Source organism: Aotus nancymaae, unplaced genomic scaffold, assembly GCF_030222135.1.
Source record: "Aotus nancymaae isolate 86718 unplaced genomic scaffold, 86718_ANA_hifiasm-v0.15.2.pri h1tg000040l, whole genome shotgun sequence".
NCBI classification, from domain to species: domain Eukaryota; kingdom Metazoa; phylum Chordata; class Mammalia; order Primates; family Aotidae; genus Aotus; species Aotus nancymaae.
The window spans coordinates 41,429,663-41,447,726 of record NW_026988454.1 but is presented as its reverse complement, the minus strand read 5'-3'; the positions used below and the strand labels follow the sequence as shown (position 1 = coordinate 41,447,726).

The 18,064-nt window shown below is 34.6% G+C and overlaps 1 protein-coding gene across 2 annotated transcripts in view; it reads left to right on the top strand.

The window, feature by feature from the left end:
- The window catches only part of TRMT11 (tRNA methyltransferase 11 homolog), a 50,121-nt gene that overhangs the window by 19,298 nt on the left and 12,759 nt on the right, over positions 1-18,064 (top strand). For both annotated transcript variants that reach the window (XM_012475722.2, XM_021675733.2), the window contains exons 8-12: positions 2,038-2,118; positions 4,912-5,076; positions 6,751-6,823; positions 6,938-7,069; positions 13,527-13,647. In XM_012475722.2, the coding sequence (XP_012331145.1) occupies positions 2,038-2,118; positions 4,912-5,076; positions 6,751-6,823; positions 6,938-7,069; positions 13,527-13,647 (572 nt within the window). The remainder of the gene's footprint in view (positions 1-2,037; positions 2,119-4,911; positions 5,077-6,750; positions 6,824-6,937; positions 7,070-13,526; positions 13,648-18,064) is intronic.

Here is an 18,064-nt window from a genome sequence, read left to right as displayed (position 1 = left end):
ATATTACTAACCTTAAAGTGCTTACAATTTAAGTAATGAGAAATTGAAACACTGAGTTGCTAGTATACATCACATAGGCAGTATTTTTACTTTTCAAAACGTAAGAAGAAATGGGTGAGTCATGTTACTTGCCTCCTTGACACTTCACTCTCCTTTTTAGTACCCCTTCTTCCACCAAAAAGCCTCCCTCAAAAAACTCCCACTGAGGTATAACTAAATGTAAAGAGTCCTTCAATTTAATCAAAAGAACAACTAGATGACTACCAGTGATTAGCCAGTGACCAGTTCAGAGAAGCTAATTTATTATGATTTAATTCTTAAAAAAAGCTTAAAAGGCACGAAGTTAACTATCAGTTATAGTCTAACAGATTATTCATCTCCTTTCAGCAGTGTACTTGTAAATTGGGTCTTCTCAAAACTCACTCTAACCAAATGGATAAGGTTCTGTTTAAGGAAGCACAGGAAAGCTTTTCTGTTCCCCTTGACAACTAGTTCTTCTAGGTGAGTATCTGCCTTAATTGGCAGAATTGTAGTACTTCCTTGTAATTTGGGTGAAGTGACTTTGTGAGTATTCCAAGTAATCACATATGCTGCCTTTCCTAAATATGGAGTGTTCCATTTCCAGAGTAAGAATTACGAGGACTTTTTAACCTTCCTTCTCACATGAATGTTTTTTGTAGTTAGTATGAGAGGACCTAGGTTTTGGTTTCTGCTGTACTTTTAGTCTTTCATGTCTCTTCTTCATGGATTCCAATAGGAACTAGTCAGTTATAATTTTCATGAACAAAGTATTTTTAAGTCCATGCTATTAGACTATGTTTTAAATAGCTGTGGAAGAACACCATTAATTTATGAATCTTGATCCTCCAGAGGCACTACCCATCTTAGTTTTAGAGATTACATCTCAAAAGGATATAAAGGAAAGAGCCCTAGTTTTTTCCCCTTGTCCAAGTCTGTGCATATTTTGTAGTCTAAGAATATATTTGTGATTTCAGCTTGACTAGCAAACCTTCCTAGAGTAAAGCTAATTAAAACTTGCCCAAACACTAAAAGCATTTTAATTTGAATGATTTTAAAAAGTGAAGTTAATTGCAAACCACATTGCCATGTATGTACCTATGCAACAATCCTGCATGATCTGCACATGTACCCCAGAACTTAAAGAACAATAAAAAATATATATATATAAAAGTGAAGTTAATTAAAAGTAAAATTATTAAAAGTTTAATTTTGTACAATTTTTAAATTTAAAAATACCATTATCTTTTATTTTAAAGAGTTTCATTATTATTTTAACCTTTATTAAGATTTCTTTTCATGTGTGAGCTGGTCACATCTGTCACGTTACTTTATCTAGTCAGATTATATTGGGACCGTTGTTCTTACTTTGGTCACAGCACTAATAAAAACAGTTAATTATTTTGTGCATGCTTGATAATTGTTATTCAGAAATTCATATTTATAATTTAAAACAAAAGATAATTACTTGATTGGTTACAGGAGTAACTGTATATTAAAATAGTTAATTCTTACAAAAATTAAAATATATCCTAACCTTTTAATTTCTGTAAGAACTAATGTCTCACATATTAATTATGCCCTCTTTATTCGTTTGAAACTCTGACTTCAGTGGGAATCGAGCCCAGTTGTCAGAATTTATTATATTTATTTCCAGCTCTTTGTGAAAATAGCCTTATATGCTCATTTTTAAGAAAGGAGCAAAATGCTCTTGTGTAGAGCTCTCAAAATAAGATGAAAATGTCTAAATATACATTATTTTGACCCCAAAAAAGATAATTTTCCATAAATAGTGCATCATTAAACTAATGATGCCAAGGTATACATTAATTTCTTCACTTTGTAATCAGTTTAGTGAATATAGCTTAGGGTTTTGTTTTTTTAGTCCTGAGGTTTATTAAATATGTTATGACCAGTGTCATTCCAGGATACTCTGCCTGCAGCTAGTTTCTAAGACTAGATGAAATTAAATAGGAATACACAGGAGTTTGGGACTTACCGATTTGTGTGACTTTTCAGGTGGCCTCCTGATAGCATCTGCTCATTTTGGGGCATATGTATACGGGACAGACATAGACTACAACACAGTTCATGGCTTGGGTGAGTAGAGATTATAGACAGTATTGTAGTCTTTGCTGTTGTACCAAATATGCCTTTAAAAAAGTAAAATACAGTTGACCCTGGAACAACACAGGTTTGAATTGCACAGGCCCACTTATACTCAGATTATTTCCATCTCTGCCACTCCCGAAACAACAAGACCAATCCCTCCTTTTCCTCTTCCTCCTCAGCCTACTCAACCTGAAGATGATGAGGATGAAGACCTTTATGATGATCCACTTCCACTTAATGAGTAGTAAATCTATTTTTCCTAAAGTAAGTAAGTATAACACTAGGCTATTAGTAGTTAAGTTTTTGGAGGAGTCAAAAGTTATATGTGAATTTTTGACTGTGTGAGGAGTTGGCACCCCTTACCCCCCATGTTGCTCAAGGGTCAACTGTAGTTTTATATGACATTATTTTAATCTTCAAATACAAAATTGTGATGTAATTTCACTTGTTTTTATAAGATTTCATTGGGTATTTTATAAGATTATCATTGGATAATCTTTAAAGTAAAGATTCTGCCTTAAACTGAGGGTACTTGAAACAGTCATCTGCTTTACTTTTCAGGTAATTATGGAAAATACTTTAAACTCTAGAAGCTTCAATAATGATGTGTGATTGGATGTAATTGAATCAAACTGAAAAAATGTTTCCTTATAGCTTAATGGTATTAAAAATGTGATTTTCTTGATAATTTCGAGATTATTTGTGTTTATGTTGGTATTCCATTATAGTAACTGGGATCAGCCCTTGTAATAATCTTTTCCTTTTCCTCACCCAGTATAAGTTATTGTATTGGTGAGCATTTATTATACTTTATTTTCTTTTGCTGAAGTAATTTGATATCTTGTACTGATGACCTGTGTCTTTCCCTACCTTGACTGTAAAGAATTTGGTAACCTTATTAGGAAAATGAGTTATCATTTATTAGGTGTACGTAAATGGGCTAGCAAGAAAAAGATATTCTTTATCTGAAATCTGTTTTAAAAAGTACTAAGAATTAGGCCAGGCACCGTGGCTCACGCCTGTAATCTCAGCACTTTGGGAGGCCGAGGTGGGCAGATCACCTGAGATCGGGAGTTTGAGACCAGCCTGACTAACATGGTGAAACCCCGTCTCTACTAAAAATATAAAAATTACCTGGGTGTGGTGGCAGGTACCTGTAATCCCAGCTACTCAGGAGGCTTGCTTGAACCCAGGAGGCGGAGGTTGCAGTGAGCTGAGATCATTGTACTCCAACCTGGGCAACAGCGTGAGATTCTGTCTCAAAAAGGAAAAGTACTAGGAATTATTACAGTTTGCTTTTAGTAGAAGCAGTATATTTCCTTTGAGAAAATTGTCTTGTATAATTTACCTGAATTTTTATTTATTAAAGTTACATTTGGAAACTTACGTGGTAACCTTCAATCTACTGGGGTAGAATTCTGATTGAGGTAGAGTTTCCTTAGAGCTGATCCAGGATACTGTTAGGTATGCTCTCTGTTTCTTATGGTTCTGATCTCTTACTTTATCCTGAAATATTCTCGTTTCTCCTGTTTTAAAAGTATACAACTTTTTTTTTTTTTTTTTTTTTTTTTTTTAGCAAATCTTTAGAGGCTTTCTAGCTACCACTTTTTTCTTCCATTTGCCAAAATACTTCTTGAAAAACTGGTATTAACTTGCTGTCTCCTCTCCTTCGTCTTTCACTCTCTCTTCTTCCCATTATTTTCCAGCTTCTGTGCCTGTCATTCTGCTGAAAACACATACTAAGACCACATTCTGCTGAAAACACATACTAAGACCACAGATTTATAGCATTTGACAATGTTGACCTTCATACAGCTTCCTTGACAGTGGTCTCAGCAGGTGGTACCTCTACTTCTTTGTTTCTTCTCAGTCTACTTGAGGCCCTGCAATTTTCTTTGATTTCTGTTTATATATTATTTTTTCCAGGTGTCTACCTATCTTTGACCACTTCTGTCACATTGAATGTTTTTCAGAGTCATGTCATTCTTTTTTTGATTTTATAAGAATAATTATAGAGCAAATATGTAACTACTTCCTAAGTTAACAAAAAAATGTTATTCAGTCTTACGGAGTCAGTTTGATTATATTACTGACAACTCCCAAGTATGTATCTTCTGGCCTTCAACTACCTGCTGCATGTCTCCACTGCATATCTCTTTCTGAATGTTCTGCAGGTAACTCAAGGTACATCAGGATTGATGTATCTCAAATGAATCCCATCTTTTTTCTTAAGCTTGTTTTTCTTCCTGGTTTCTCTGATATTAATCACTGGTGTCATCATCCTAAACTATCATGTCTCCTAAACAAGGAACTTACGAGCTTCTTCTTTCTTCCATCCACGGTCACTTTAACTTTTCATTAGTTAGCAATGTCTCCATTGTCTCCCTTCTCCATGGTCACAACTGCTGCATTTCCCGAGTTAGGTCTCTTCATTTCTGTTTCATTTATCTGATTCATCACTATCTCTACACAGGACTGTTTACTGCAGGAAGGAAGGAACCATATTCTCTTCAACTCTATCATACTTGAAGCTATCGAATGAGTGTTTTAAGGCAGTTTTACTTGAAAAGTGACAGAACAAGATAAGTTAGACATCAGTAGATTTTACTGTTATGTTGAAATTAAAATATATACTTGTATACATAAAATTAAGATTTTAAATGAAAGCCAATTTTGAATAAATGTAGGTTTCAATGAGTTAAAACATTACTTTTAGCTAAATGACAGGAAATAAGAATACTCTGTTTAATATATTCTCTCTTCCTTTTTCTTCCCCTCCAGGAAAGGCTAGTAGGAAAAACCAGAAATGGAGAGGACCAGATGAAAACATTAGGGCCAATCTTCGTCAATATGGTTTAGAAAAGTATTACCTCGATGTCCTGGTTTCAGATGCATCTAAACCTTCCTGGAGAAAGGGCACATATTTTGATGCAATCATTACTGATCGTAAGTTTATTTTTATACAAAAATAGGAGTAGGACTAGTTTTGTAAAATCATTTACATTTAAAGTACAAAATTTACCAACACATGCACAAAATGCCAACTTGTCGGTATTTCTCCCATCCACCCCCAGCCTCCTCATCTCGTTATGAAGGTAGCGTGGATTCCAAACTTAACTACGGGCTGGGCATGGTGGCTCATGCCTGTAATCCCAGCGCTTTGGGAGGCTGAGGCAGGCGGATCACAAAGTCAGGAGTTTGAGACCAGCCTGGCCAGCATGGTGAAACCCCGTCTCTACTAAAAATACAAAAAATTAGCTGGGCATAGTGGTGGGTGCCTGTAATCCGAGCTACTCAAGAGGCTGAGGCAGGAGAATCGCTTGAAGCCAGGAGGCAGAGGTTGCAGTGAGCGGAGACTGTGCCACTGCACTCCAGCCTGGGGGACAGGGTGAGACTCCGTATCGAACAAAAACAAAAACAAAAAAACTTAAATATGTTGTTAAAGGTTTACTGTTTTTGTTTTCTAAACAAATGTATTGACTTGCCATCCACTTTTACATCCTTTTATATTAACTTGTCACCCGTTTTTCCCTTCAGTTTATTTTTTTGAGGCATATATTTAATATTTGTTTTTGTATTGAATATAATTAGTGGTTGTTATACCAGTTGGAGCTCAAATGTCATTTGCAATTATGGTGTCAAATTTTGAAGAAAAGAGTTTCAGATATCACACATTTCTCTATGTGTATTTGTGTTTTTGTAGTGCCTGTTTTCACTGGCATTGCCTTTCTAGTATTATAAGAAATTTGGGGTTCTATGGAACCACTGGGCCTGTGAACCCACTGAGCTTCAGGAACGTGCATGAAAATTTATTTTCCCATGCTTCATGAGGTCGTGAGCTTTTTAGGCAGCCTGTCTAAGAAACAGTCTGCCTTTTCTATAGTATTTGACAGTAAATCTGTAAATAGTGGCAAAGTTGAACCCTTCTATCTCAGCTGTCTTTAGTTCTTTGCTAACTTAGATATTTTCAAATGTAACAAATGAGAAATTGTCAAGGCATTATGGTTTCAGTGATGAATATACTTTATGAAAATTTGGTGATTTTTTAAAAAAATTAAGTTTGCTTTATTATTTGCTCTTTCACTCTGTGTTTACTTATATAAAATACATATATATTTATTTTTCCTGATCAACTTGAGAGTAAGTGGCATACACTGTGGCCTTTTACTCTTATACTTCAGTGTGTATTTCCTGAGAATATAGGTAGTCTCTTAGCAAAAATACAGTTATCAATTTCAGTAAATTGATAAAATAATTTCATCTGCAGTTTGCCATTCAGTTTTGTCAATTGACTCAGTAGTATCTTTTATGGCATATATTTTCCCTCTAGGACAGGATCTACTCTAGAGTCAGGTTTTGTATTTAGTAGTGATATCTTTGAAGCCTCCTTTAATTTGTAACACTTCTGCAGCCTTTCTCAATAACTTTTATAACATCAACATGTTTTAAGAAGACAGTCACTCCTCCCCCAAGTCATTATGTTGTACATTTTCAGTTGGAATTGTGCATTGGTGGTGTTGTGTCCTTCTTAGGGTGTCACATTTGAAGGCAACATGTCTGTTTGCCCTTCAGTGATTTGATGACTTTTGACTCTCTGTGTTACCTTTGTTTTCTGTCTAGCTCCCTATGGTATCAGAGAGTCTACAAGAAGAACAGGTTCACAGAAGGAAATACCAAAGGGAATAGAAAAATGGTAAGTGAAATTTAAATATTTTGTGTTACTACTTTAAGAAGAAGCATGTTGCTTCTGTAGTTAACTTAGCAGTCTTAAAATTTTTCACTGATTTTGAAATTTTGTTTTGTGTAGTCCAGAAAGCCATGTTCCTGTTTCCTTAAGTTACCATCTGAGTGATATGTTTCTTGACCTATTAAACTTCGCAGCTGAGACCCTCGTGTTAGGTGGAAGACTCGTCTATTGGTTACCAGTGTATACGCCAGAGTATGTAATCTTAATTTTATTTTTAATTTCATTTTTCTTACAATGTTATCATATCTAGTATAATTTTTTCTTTCTCTCTTCTTGCATTCGGGGCATCTTTGTATTAAATTTGTAATAGCCTTTATTTGCCTTCAAATGTGTATAAAGTAGTCCTTTTATTTGTTTGTTTTTTTGAGACAAGGTCCTGCTCTGTCGCACAGGCTGGAGTGCAGTGGTGCGATCATGACTCACTGCAGCCTTGACCTCCCAGGCTCAAGTGATCCTCCCACCCCAGCCTCCTGAGTAGCTGGGACTACAGGCATGCGTCACCATGCTCAGCTAATTTTTTAAATTTTTCGTAGTGATGGAGTCTCACTATGTTGCCCAGGTTGGTTTTAAACTTCTAGGCCCAAGCAATCCATTACCATGGCCTAACTTCAGTTATGCTTATCGTTATCAGCCAATAAGAGAGAATAATACATTTGTACTCAGATCCGTTAACACTGAGTTTGTTTTGTTGCTAATGATAATCTCATTTAACCTCTTTTAGAAATGAGGAAACTTAATTAAGGAGTGAAATGACCTGTCTAAAATTAAAATCCAGCGAGCTAATTTGTTTCCTTATTCCCAGTGCTGTATTCACTTATTTCAACATCCTGCCTGATCTCCTATACTTAGTACATGAAATGATAGGTGAGGGTTTATTAATATTTTCAGATAAGAGTATATTTGTTCATGTCTTTGCAAAAATGGTTCCTGCCTTAGACAAACTGAATTCTAGCAACAAGCTACTTACTTTTTGTTTTAATTCAAGTTGCAGGGCTAAAAAAAAAATTATTGTAAAATAATTTCAAACTTATAGAAGTTTCAAATACAATACAGGAAACTCCCATCTCTACCCTTATCCAGATTTTCCCAATATTAACATATATCTACCTCCCGCCCACTCCTGCACATATCTATTATCACTAATCTTTTTGAAATTGTTTGAGAAATTGTTGGTTTTGGTGCCCTCTTACCCCTATATACATCATGGTATTTTTTAGAAACAAGAACATTCCTATCTAACCATGCTCAGCCCTCCAAGTCTGAATGTTAGCATTGATAACAGTGTTACCATCCAGATCATAGACCCCATTCAAATTTTACCAATTGCAATCCGTGTAGGAAAATGTGCTGTAATCATCTATCTTATCTTTTTTGGTCTTTTCCGGTCTGGAACTGCCAAGGACACACATATCTTTTGTGTCCTTGGCAGTTTTGTAGAGGACATGGCTTATATTCTGAAGGTTGATCTTCAACCAGGGGCAATCTGATATTTCCTCTATACCCAGACTGAGGTAATGCTTTCTTGGTAAGAAGATCACAGACATGATCTTTTCAGCACATCATAGGGCACACAAAGCCACTCCTCCTGGTAATGTTAACTTTGATTGTCTGGTCATGCTCTTCTCTGTCAGATTTCTCCTCTCTGAATCATCACTTTCTTCTTTGATTTATATTTTATGGGAAAATATAACAAGATTACACTAATATCTTGTTTTTCATCAGATCACTACTCAGATTGATGATTCCATTGTTGACAGCCACTGCTGTGGTGGTTGCCAAATGATTCTTCTATTCCATCATTTCTTCTGTATTTGGAAGTTGGTATTCTATAAGAAAGAGCTTTTCTTTCTGCCCCATTTATTTCATTAATTTATAGTGGTATGGAGTCATGGATTCCTATATTATTGATTGGGTTGTAATTCATCAGTAGTATTATTATGTTGCTCAAATTGTCCAAGATTTGACCAGTGGGAGTTTTTTGAGCTGGCTCTTCTGTCCTTTCGAAAATATCCTCAGTAGTTTTTTATGGAATTCCTTCCTTTTTAGCATATCTGACTGTTGATTGTTTTGTAGTTTATTGTTTAATAATACTTGAAATCATATGTGTTTAAGAATTTATTTTGGAGTTCTTTTATTCTTTTATAAATATAAAGGAATATTGGAGGTTCTTTAAACTTAATATATTTCTAAAGACTTTAAAAAGTGGCCACTGGATATTTCTGCAATGACTTCTCTATTTTAGTAATTTTATACAAAGGAAGATTTCCAAACATATAACCCAAGTGATGTTTTAGAAATAGAAAAAGGAGACATGTTTTACTGATTTTTTTTTGTCTTAGATGTTTTATCAATGGATGGATTTCTTCGTTATTGGCTAACACATGTGGAAAGACTACGGTGGCATTTATTTCCCTCAGTTTTTGGCCCCTGGAGAGTTATTTTCAGATCCCCTGATGTTCACTATTAGACCTCAATTGTCTTTTCTCTTTAAGCCTAAAGTGATCTTATTAATTATTAATAGTGAACTAAATTTGTCTTGAGTTTATGCTAGAAAAAATGAACTGTTTTCATATCCAAGATCTTTACTCTTTCGAAAATTCTTTACTGTTTTGAAAATAACACAGTATTAGGATGAATTTGAGTCCAAAGTTATCTGTAAAAGTTTGAGATAATGTTCTGGTGAATAAAAGTTTAGAATTCATTTATTTATGTTATATTGAAAATGTAGCTTTATATTGGACCAGGAGTAAAAAGGAATTCAATTTACAATTGTACCTTAGCATAGTTTAATTTTAAGACTTCTGTATTTTTAGTGTAGTAAATGTAGGCTATTAGTTCTATTATTGAATTAATTTACTCTCAGCCAAATCCTGTTATATGATCCAAGTTACATTATAACCAAGTCCAGGTATTATTTTAACCCAGGATCAATTGAAAAGTAAAAGACATGAAAGCAAAATACTGTCTAAAAGCTTAGTTATATATGGAAAATTACGAGAGCTAACAATTGAAAAGATTTTTCTCACTGTTTGACTATTTAAATTGTAGCCAGCATCAGGATGCTCTGTGCATTTTATGTCTTTTCACCTTTATTTGTTCTGTTTCCATTGTTTGAGATGCCCTTTCTTCTTTCCTCAATTGGTAAAATTCTAGTCATTTTTCAAGGCCTGGCTTAATTGTCAACACTTCTGTGACACCATCTCAGACACATCTCAGCAGAATTAATCAGTGTTTCCTCTGTGCTCTTATAGTAGCTTGTTTTTACCACTTACAGAGACTTAACACATACAACTTCTGTAGACTGTTGGTATTTGTGAGTTTATTATTTACAATTTTGACTGCTTGGAAGTGACCCAGATTATCTGTGTTACAATCATGTGTACAGGGCATCAGTCCAATGTGTACACATACAATCCATGTGTGTTTGATGTCATAGGAGTCAGTGTGCTACTGAGTGAGTGTAGCTGTTTGCCCAGGCTCCACATATCCATTTAGCTTTATCTAATTTCATTGTACATAGATAACTCTTGAAGTGATTGGAAACAGCGTTTCTTTATAAAAGATGACCTTTATGGAAATCTAACTGCTAGTGTTAGTGATAACATGACGACATTAAAATATTGTACCCCCCAAATATATACAATTATTTGTCAATTAAAAATTTTTAAAAGGGTGAGAAAGAAGCTAATAATGTGCCCCAAAGTAGGACTTGGAGATAAATTTTGATCATAGTAAGATGAACTTTGTGGTGGCTATAATTAGTGAAGAGAACATGTTTTTCATCTCTTAGGAAAGAGGAAAAAGTGATTTCTTAAGCTGTTTTCAGTAAATGTTTAATCAATGCAAAATCTGTTTCACAAATGGGAGCTGAAATTCTAGTGACATTTGGAAAGTAGTTGAAGCATGACGATTCACAGGAAAATGAGTGACAGTCAAAATTGATTCATGGAAAATCTAAGGGCCTATGTACACAATTATTATTTTTTAAAATTGAAATAGAATTTGTATACCATGAAATTCACCCTGTTAATGTATACAGCTTCAAGTTGTGTGATCATTACCACTTGGTAATTCCAGAACATTTTCCTCATACTACCCCCCCAGCCCCACCCCAGAAGTACTGCATAGGCATTAGCAATTACCATCCCCTACCTCTGGCAACCACTTGTCAATCTCTGTGAATTTGCCTATTAAGGATGATTTAGTTTTTAAATAGATAACTTGGATTGTAGGGGGATGTTAATAAAAACAAGGAGTTAAGATAGGATTTGGTACTGTCATAATAGTCCAGGCAAAATATAGATTTATGCCTTCTGCTTAACCATTTGCCAACAGTCCTTTGGAATGAAATATATTGGTAAATATACAGTGAAGATTGTTTTTTTTTTTTTTTGAGACAGAGTTTCGCTCTTGTTGCCCAGGCTGGAGTACAATGGCACCATCTTGGCTCACTACAACCTCGCCTTTTAGGTTCAAGCGACTCTTGCCTAAGCCTCCCAAGTAGCTGGAATTACAGGCATGCGCTACCATGCCTGGCTAATTTTGTATTTTTAGCAGAGATGAGGTTTCACCATGTTGGCCAGGCTGGTCTCAAACTCCTGACTCCAGGTGATCTACCCACCTTGACTTCCCAAAGTGCTAGGATTGCAGGCAAGAACTACTGCACCCAGCTGAAGAATGTTTTAACTGCTATTTTTAATCTTTTTAGTATGGTACTTTGGGAGCATATTGTTAAATTGATTGGCTCATTAATATAATAGATTATATTAATTAATAGATAAATGGCTAAAAATGAGTTAAGATTGAGTCAAAAAAGATAATATAAAACATGTAAACATGCTTTTCTGCTCTTAAACCAAATGTAGCAGCTTAGTTCAGCAGTTTAGCATCACTCATGTCATAGATGTTAATTAAAATTGTATTGGTTTTGTACTCTGGGATTTGATTTATAAATTTGCTTTCAGGGTTTTATAGTTAGGGTATAAACATAAAGAGTTTGTATCTAATGTATGCTTGTACTTATTTAAGTGACATTTTAATAAAAATACTTTAAGTCAGTTTACCTGGAACCAAAAGATTTTTTTCCTTTATAAAAGAGTATATTACTTAGTTTGACACCCACAGTTTCCAGCATCTATATATCCTGCAGTTTGTAAGCTTAAGGTCAAGGCTATATCTTCTCTCCATTAGCACTTTTTATTTTAGTCTCAACTATGGTGTAGAATATATTCTTTCTACTGCACACCAGCCTGGGCAACAGAGCAAGACCTTGTCTCTGAAAAAGAAAAAAAAAAATGTATTCTTTCATGTCATAAATGCGTTGCATAAAGATTCAAAATTTGATGTCAGTGTTCTAAGGAGTATGACATTTCTGGCTATGCAGTGAGCATTAAGGAATTACTAGATGAGGTGAAATCTGAAGTGCTCATTACTTGTTGGAAAGCTTTAGGAAGAAGTCAGAGAATGACTTCAAGATAATTCTTTCCACTGAGAATAAATTCTTTCCACTGAAGTGCATTATGAATGATGCTTGGGAAGTGGGTGATGATGGGTTTGAGCATATGGTTTAGGTAATAGGGATAGCTTGTTGAAGGTCAGTGGGACCTGGAAAAGTTCATGAATGAGTGGTGATGAAAACAGTATTGATGCATTAAAACAAGTAGCTGAGATTGTGGTCCTTTACATGAAAAGCTAATCAGCACTTTTCCTATTTTGGATGAGACCTTTAAGATTACCTGTTTAACAAATGTGTGCAGACATCATCCAAAAAGGCATAAAAAATTGCAAAGGAAAAATAAATACTGGCAACACAGTGTTCTTAAAAATACCCATGCCTAGTGAGTCCCCTCCCTTGCTGTTCTTTCACATTCTGTTCCATAGCTATCTCCCCACCTCTGTTATCTATTTCTTTGGCCAAAATTGATGCTAACAACCTGTCAGATGCCAGATTCTGAACTCCTGCCCTTGACCATCCTGCTTTCTAGACATTGTCATTATCTCTATCCATGTAGGACATGTGCTGTACAGCAGCAGTCTCCACCACTCACTGGCATAGTTTCCGTTTTATTTTTTGGTTCATATGAGCAGAAGATTGATGTAACCTGTAGTGTCTATTTTAGTTGTAGTTTATTTGAATAATTTTATAAATAACTGTAGTTCTGTATTTCCAAACTTAATAGAGTTCTCGAGATGTTATTAAAATTTTACAGAGGTATTTCATTTAGAGTAAAGTATATGCTGTAGTGGATTTTATACTTCAGGAATTTATAAAAATCTGTGGATGAATCAACCCTTCATGAATGTCAAGGGATGATTTTGAGTGTATTTTTGTCCATCTTCTCTTACGTAATTCTGTAGGGTGGAATTATCTTGTACTTTTGCAGTTTGAATGTTTGGCATTCTTCAACAAAATGTACTTAAAATATTTCTCTCTTATTCTATAGGTAAAAAATTAAACTGCATTTTTGAGATATGATAAAATTAAGATACTTTGTATCTTATGGTAGTTTATGGATCATATGGAAAGTTAGCATATGTGGGAAAAAGAGCATGTAGTGGAAGGACATCCCACACCACACTGGGTGATCCTCATGATTCTTTGTGGGCCACACATGTGAGTGTTCCTAACAGTCAGCTGCTCTTTCTGCAGATACACTGAAGAGATGGTGCCTTGGCACCCTTGCCTGAAACTCATTAGCAACTGCGAGCAGAAGCTTTCCAGTCACACATCAAGGCGCTTGATCACAATGGAAAAGGTGAAGAAATTTGAGGTAAATTGGTTTAGTATTTTTGGCATAAATTCTGAAAAAATCAAAAGTAGTTGTTTCTAAATAGTTTTCCTGTGATTGAGTTTGGAAATGTTAGTCCTTGATATTTAAAAAATTACAGATGAATTTAGCAAGAGGCAGAAGTTGAAGAGATTTGTGGCATCTGGTTAGGATTGAAGGGTAGGAGTTGGATGTAGGCATAGACATTGAGTAGAGTACAAATAAACGTTGACCCTCACTTCTCAGGCTTTATTTGACATCCTTATTGCTAACTCAGTTATAAAACAGCATTCTTAAACAACTGTTAGCGAATTAACAATGTCCTACTTACCATTTTTCTCCAAAAGCAGAACCTACTTGATTTCAGACTGTAATGAAGATAATATGTTGCTTTATAAAAGAGGGAAAGTAAATGTCCCCAGTTTGTTAGGGTCCAACACATTCTGTCTCTCTTTGTCTTTCTCTCTCTCTTGCACACAAAATTTATTTAAGCTTAAGAAGGAACGAAATGTCTGTTATTTCATGCCCAGACCAGAATTGACATGAATAGTGCCTCGTAATGGAGCTTAATTAAATCTACAAAAGCTCTTTGGGCTGTACTTCTGTCGACTGACAACCAAATCTCTCTCAAATTCACTAGAAACTTGGAAGACCCCCCATTCTTGCTTTGGACCTTTAGGGTAAGCAGAAGAAAGGTGGTAGTGTCTGAAGATTTCATACCCATCTCTAGTCTGCATTTGATTTGCTTTTATATAGTTCCCATCTTATGGATTATTTCATAGTAATGAAAACTAATATTTGCGCAGTGTCTTTTGCATATATTATTTTATATCATTGTTTTTGACCTTTTTATTTTCATTTGCTATCTCTAATTTAGGCCCTTATTACCACACACCTGGCTTAAGTTCAGTCTCCTAAATGATCTTCATACCTCTAGTTTATATGTTAAATCAATCTTCCTAATACACTGAATTCATTATGTCACCACCTAATGCAAAGTCTTTTTTTATAACTGAATAATGTTCAGAATTTTCAGTGTGACATAAACTGTCATCTGTAATCAGGCTCCAGTATCAGGGCTTTTAAGAAAGCTAACCTATACATCTATATTAGTAGTTGATTGGTGTCTACTACGTATATATATATGGTTATATGTGTACATACATATAAGCATGGATATATAGGTATATGTGGTGTAATTAAAATGAAAATGTATGGCAGTCATTTTTAAAACAAAAATTCTAGAAGTTTATATTCAGATTACATCCTTGGAGTGGAATCTTTGTACTCATCTATTTCTGTCATAATTTTTCAGCATGTTCTTGAAACTTACCTTTTAGATTTGTCTCTAAAGAAGTATTTTTATATTAATCAGTTATTTTGCTTTGTAGTAACACCTTGCTTTTCTTCAAATGATTTTACTGGTCTTTGCTGCTCATATTTTATACCAGACTAATTATTTAAAATTGTTTTTGGAAATCAGATTCGGTTTCAAAGATGATGATTTGCCATTAAACATTTAAAACATTGCAGATTCAGAAATTCTACAAATGGTTTCCAAATTGTTTGGCATCATTACAGCTTTCCAGAATGAAAATTTAAAATGACTAACATTTATTTGGATATATAGTAGAAGCCCTCTTATCTAATCCATTTCAAACTCTGTTGATTAACCAATACTGGCCATTCTTTCTTTAAAACACACTGCCTGATGCAATAATATGTTGTATGTTGAATACTTTCAGCTGGTGAGTTGCTTGATCTCTACTATATTTATGTACAGTACTTCTGCATCTATCAGCTGAATTATCTGTTTAACAAGACTCTCTTGTGGTGTTCTCAGAGCTGTTTATGCCAGTTATATTTGTTATGGTAATTATGTAATCTACTTAAATACTAGTTAGACTAGTGAAATATTTATGTAAGAATAAAGTTGTAATTTCTATAAAAACTAAGTTGAACACTGCCACATATGCACCTATGCAACAATCTTGCATGTTCTTTACATGTACCCCCAAACCTAAAATGCAATAAAAAAAAAAAACCAAAAAAAAAACGAAGTCGAATGCTTTAGAAAGAACAAAGTGAGTTCCTTAAAAAAGACTCTTGAATTGAGAATGGGTTGGAGAAAAAGTAATTGCAATCTAGGTTTTTGCACCCAGATTGCTTTGTAAGTTCTTGCATCATTTTATAGAAGCCCAAACTAGAATTCTTTATAGGTCTTGATTCTGCATGAGTATATACATATGAATATCGGTTTTTTAAGTTAAAGTAAGTTTAGTGTGTTTACAAAGCATTTTAATTTCTTCCTGCTTTTATTTACTTTTACCAATTAACTAACCATATTAGTGTGCTTGGGCTGCCATGACCAAATACCACAAACTGGGCAACTTAACAGAAATTTTTTTTCTCACAGTTATGGAGGCTGGAAATTCAAGATTAAGGTATCAGCAGACTTGGTTTCTTGCAGGTTTCCACTCTCTTGCTGTCCTCACAGGGCCTTTCCTTTGTACATCTGCACTTCTGGTGTCTCTTCCTCTCTTTTAGTTTTAGATTTAGGCAGTGCCTTACTTTGCCACCCAGGCGAGAATACGGTGGCATTATTATACCTCACTGTAACCTCAATCTCCTGGGCTCAAGCCATCCTCCAGCCTCATCCGTCTGTCTTCCTCTTCTCAAAAGAATGACAGTTCTCGCCTGTAGTCCTAGTACTTTGGGAGGCAGAGGCGGTCGGATCACCAGGTCGGGAGTTCAAGACCAGCCTGGCCAACATAGTGAAACCCCATCTCTACTAAAACTACAAAAAATTAGCTGGGCATGGTGGCGGGCACCTGTAATACTAGCTACTCAGGAAGCTGAGGCAGGAGAATTGCTTGAACCCGGGGGGGCAGAGGTTGCAGTGAGCTGAGATCATGCATTGCACTCTAGTCCAGGCAACAGTGCAAGACTTGGTATAAAAAAAAAAAAAATGCCAGTTCTCTTGGATTAAGGCCCCACCTTTATGACTTCATTTACTCATAGTTACCTCCTTAAAGGCCCCGTCTCCAAATACAGTCATATTGAGAGTTAGGGCCTCAACATATGAATTTTAGGGTAGAACACAGGTCATTCCATTACACTAACCATTACCAATATCCATCACATTGAATAAGAGGTGTCTGTTGTATGTTAGAGGATGCTTTTTTTCCTCTTCTAGTCACTTATTCTCATGTATACATTTGTCTTTTAGTATTTTAAAGGAAGTAAGGCATTTTGATAATTCAGATGGTAATGTTACAGCTCTTAGAAATAATAGCATTTAATGGAATCATTTGAGTTAGTAATATAATAGTAACTAACATTTATGTGCCAGGCACATGAGTAATATATGTAAAAAACAGTAATTACCTGTAGATTTTGCAGTTTTAAGTCGTGATATTAGAAAGTAAAGTAAATGGCATTAATATTCTTTATTGTGTGGCATACATAAATAGTATTCCAAAGAATTAGGAGAAGGAAGATGTGGAGACTCTTGAATAATTCATGCAGCCACATAATAAATCAGCCATTCTATTTTAATTGAAAAAATTAAAAATTAAGATCCATTGTGAACTAATTTTTATACTTGCTTTCTGCTGAGTTTTATTTGTTTAAGAAAGTCTCATATTTTTTTCCCAGATTTATAGTATTTCTTTAAGCAAATTTATTTGAGACTCAAAGAAAAATGGACTTCTGAGAATTTTTGTCTTATATTAAAATGATAAGTGAGGGTACTCACCTTTGGTATTTTTAAACCTGTAAAGGCAATACTTATTTTTTGGGGGTTTTCTTTTTCTCCATTTACTATGTTCTTTTCAAATTGATTTAAAAAAACAAGGCCTTGTAATTTTTTGAAATGGTCTTCCCTATATAAGATTGAATTTAACTAGTGAGTTTTTATTAGTATGATGTTTACTATAACCGAAAATACTTTGTCATGTTAAATTAATCATGTTTGGTTTTTAATTAATTACTTCATTTCTACCTTTTGTTTGTGTGGAGAGGAGTGTATATAATTGTAGCAGGATCTCAATCCTTTATAATGCAAGTGATGACATAAAATTGTCAAACAGTTCTCACACACGTCTAACAAATTATTCTTGGGCTTGTTCAGCATTGTTGATTTTGGCAATGGAAGACTATCAGTTTTAGATTTTTACACTTTTGTATACTGTGTCTCTTCATTTTTGATTTGTCACTTGTTAGGTTTAACTTCAGTATAACTTTTGGCCCACTTGGTATGTTGTTATATTCTCCTTTTCCCTCTTTTAAAAATGTAAATGTAAGTTACAACAAAAATCGTCTGAGGAATATTGATATTTTATAAAATGTTGAATCCTTAGACTATTGGCCATAGTTTTTAGACTTGCTTATGGCACATAAGTAGTAAAGAAGAAAATTC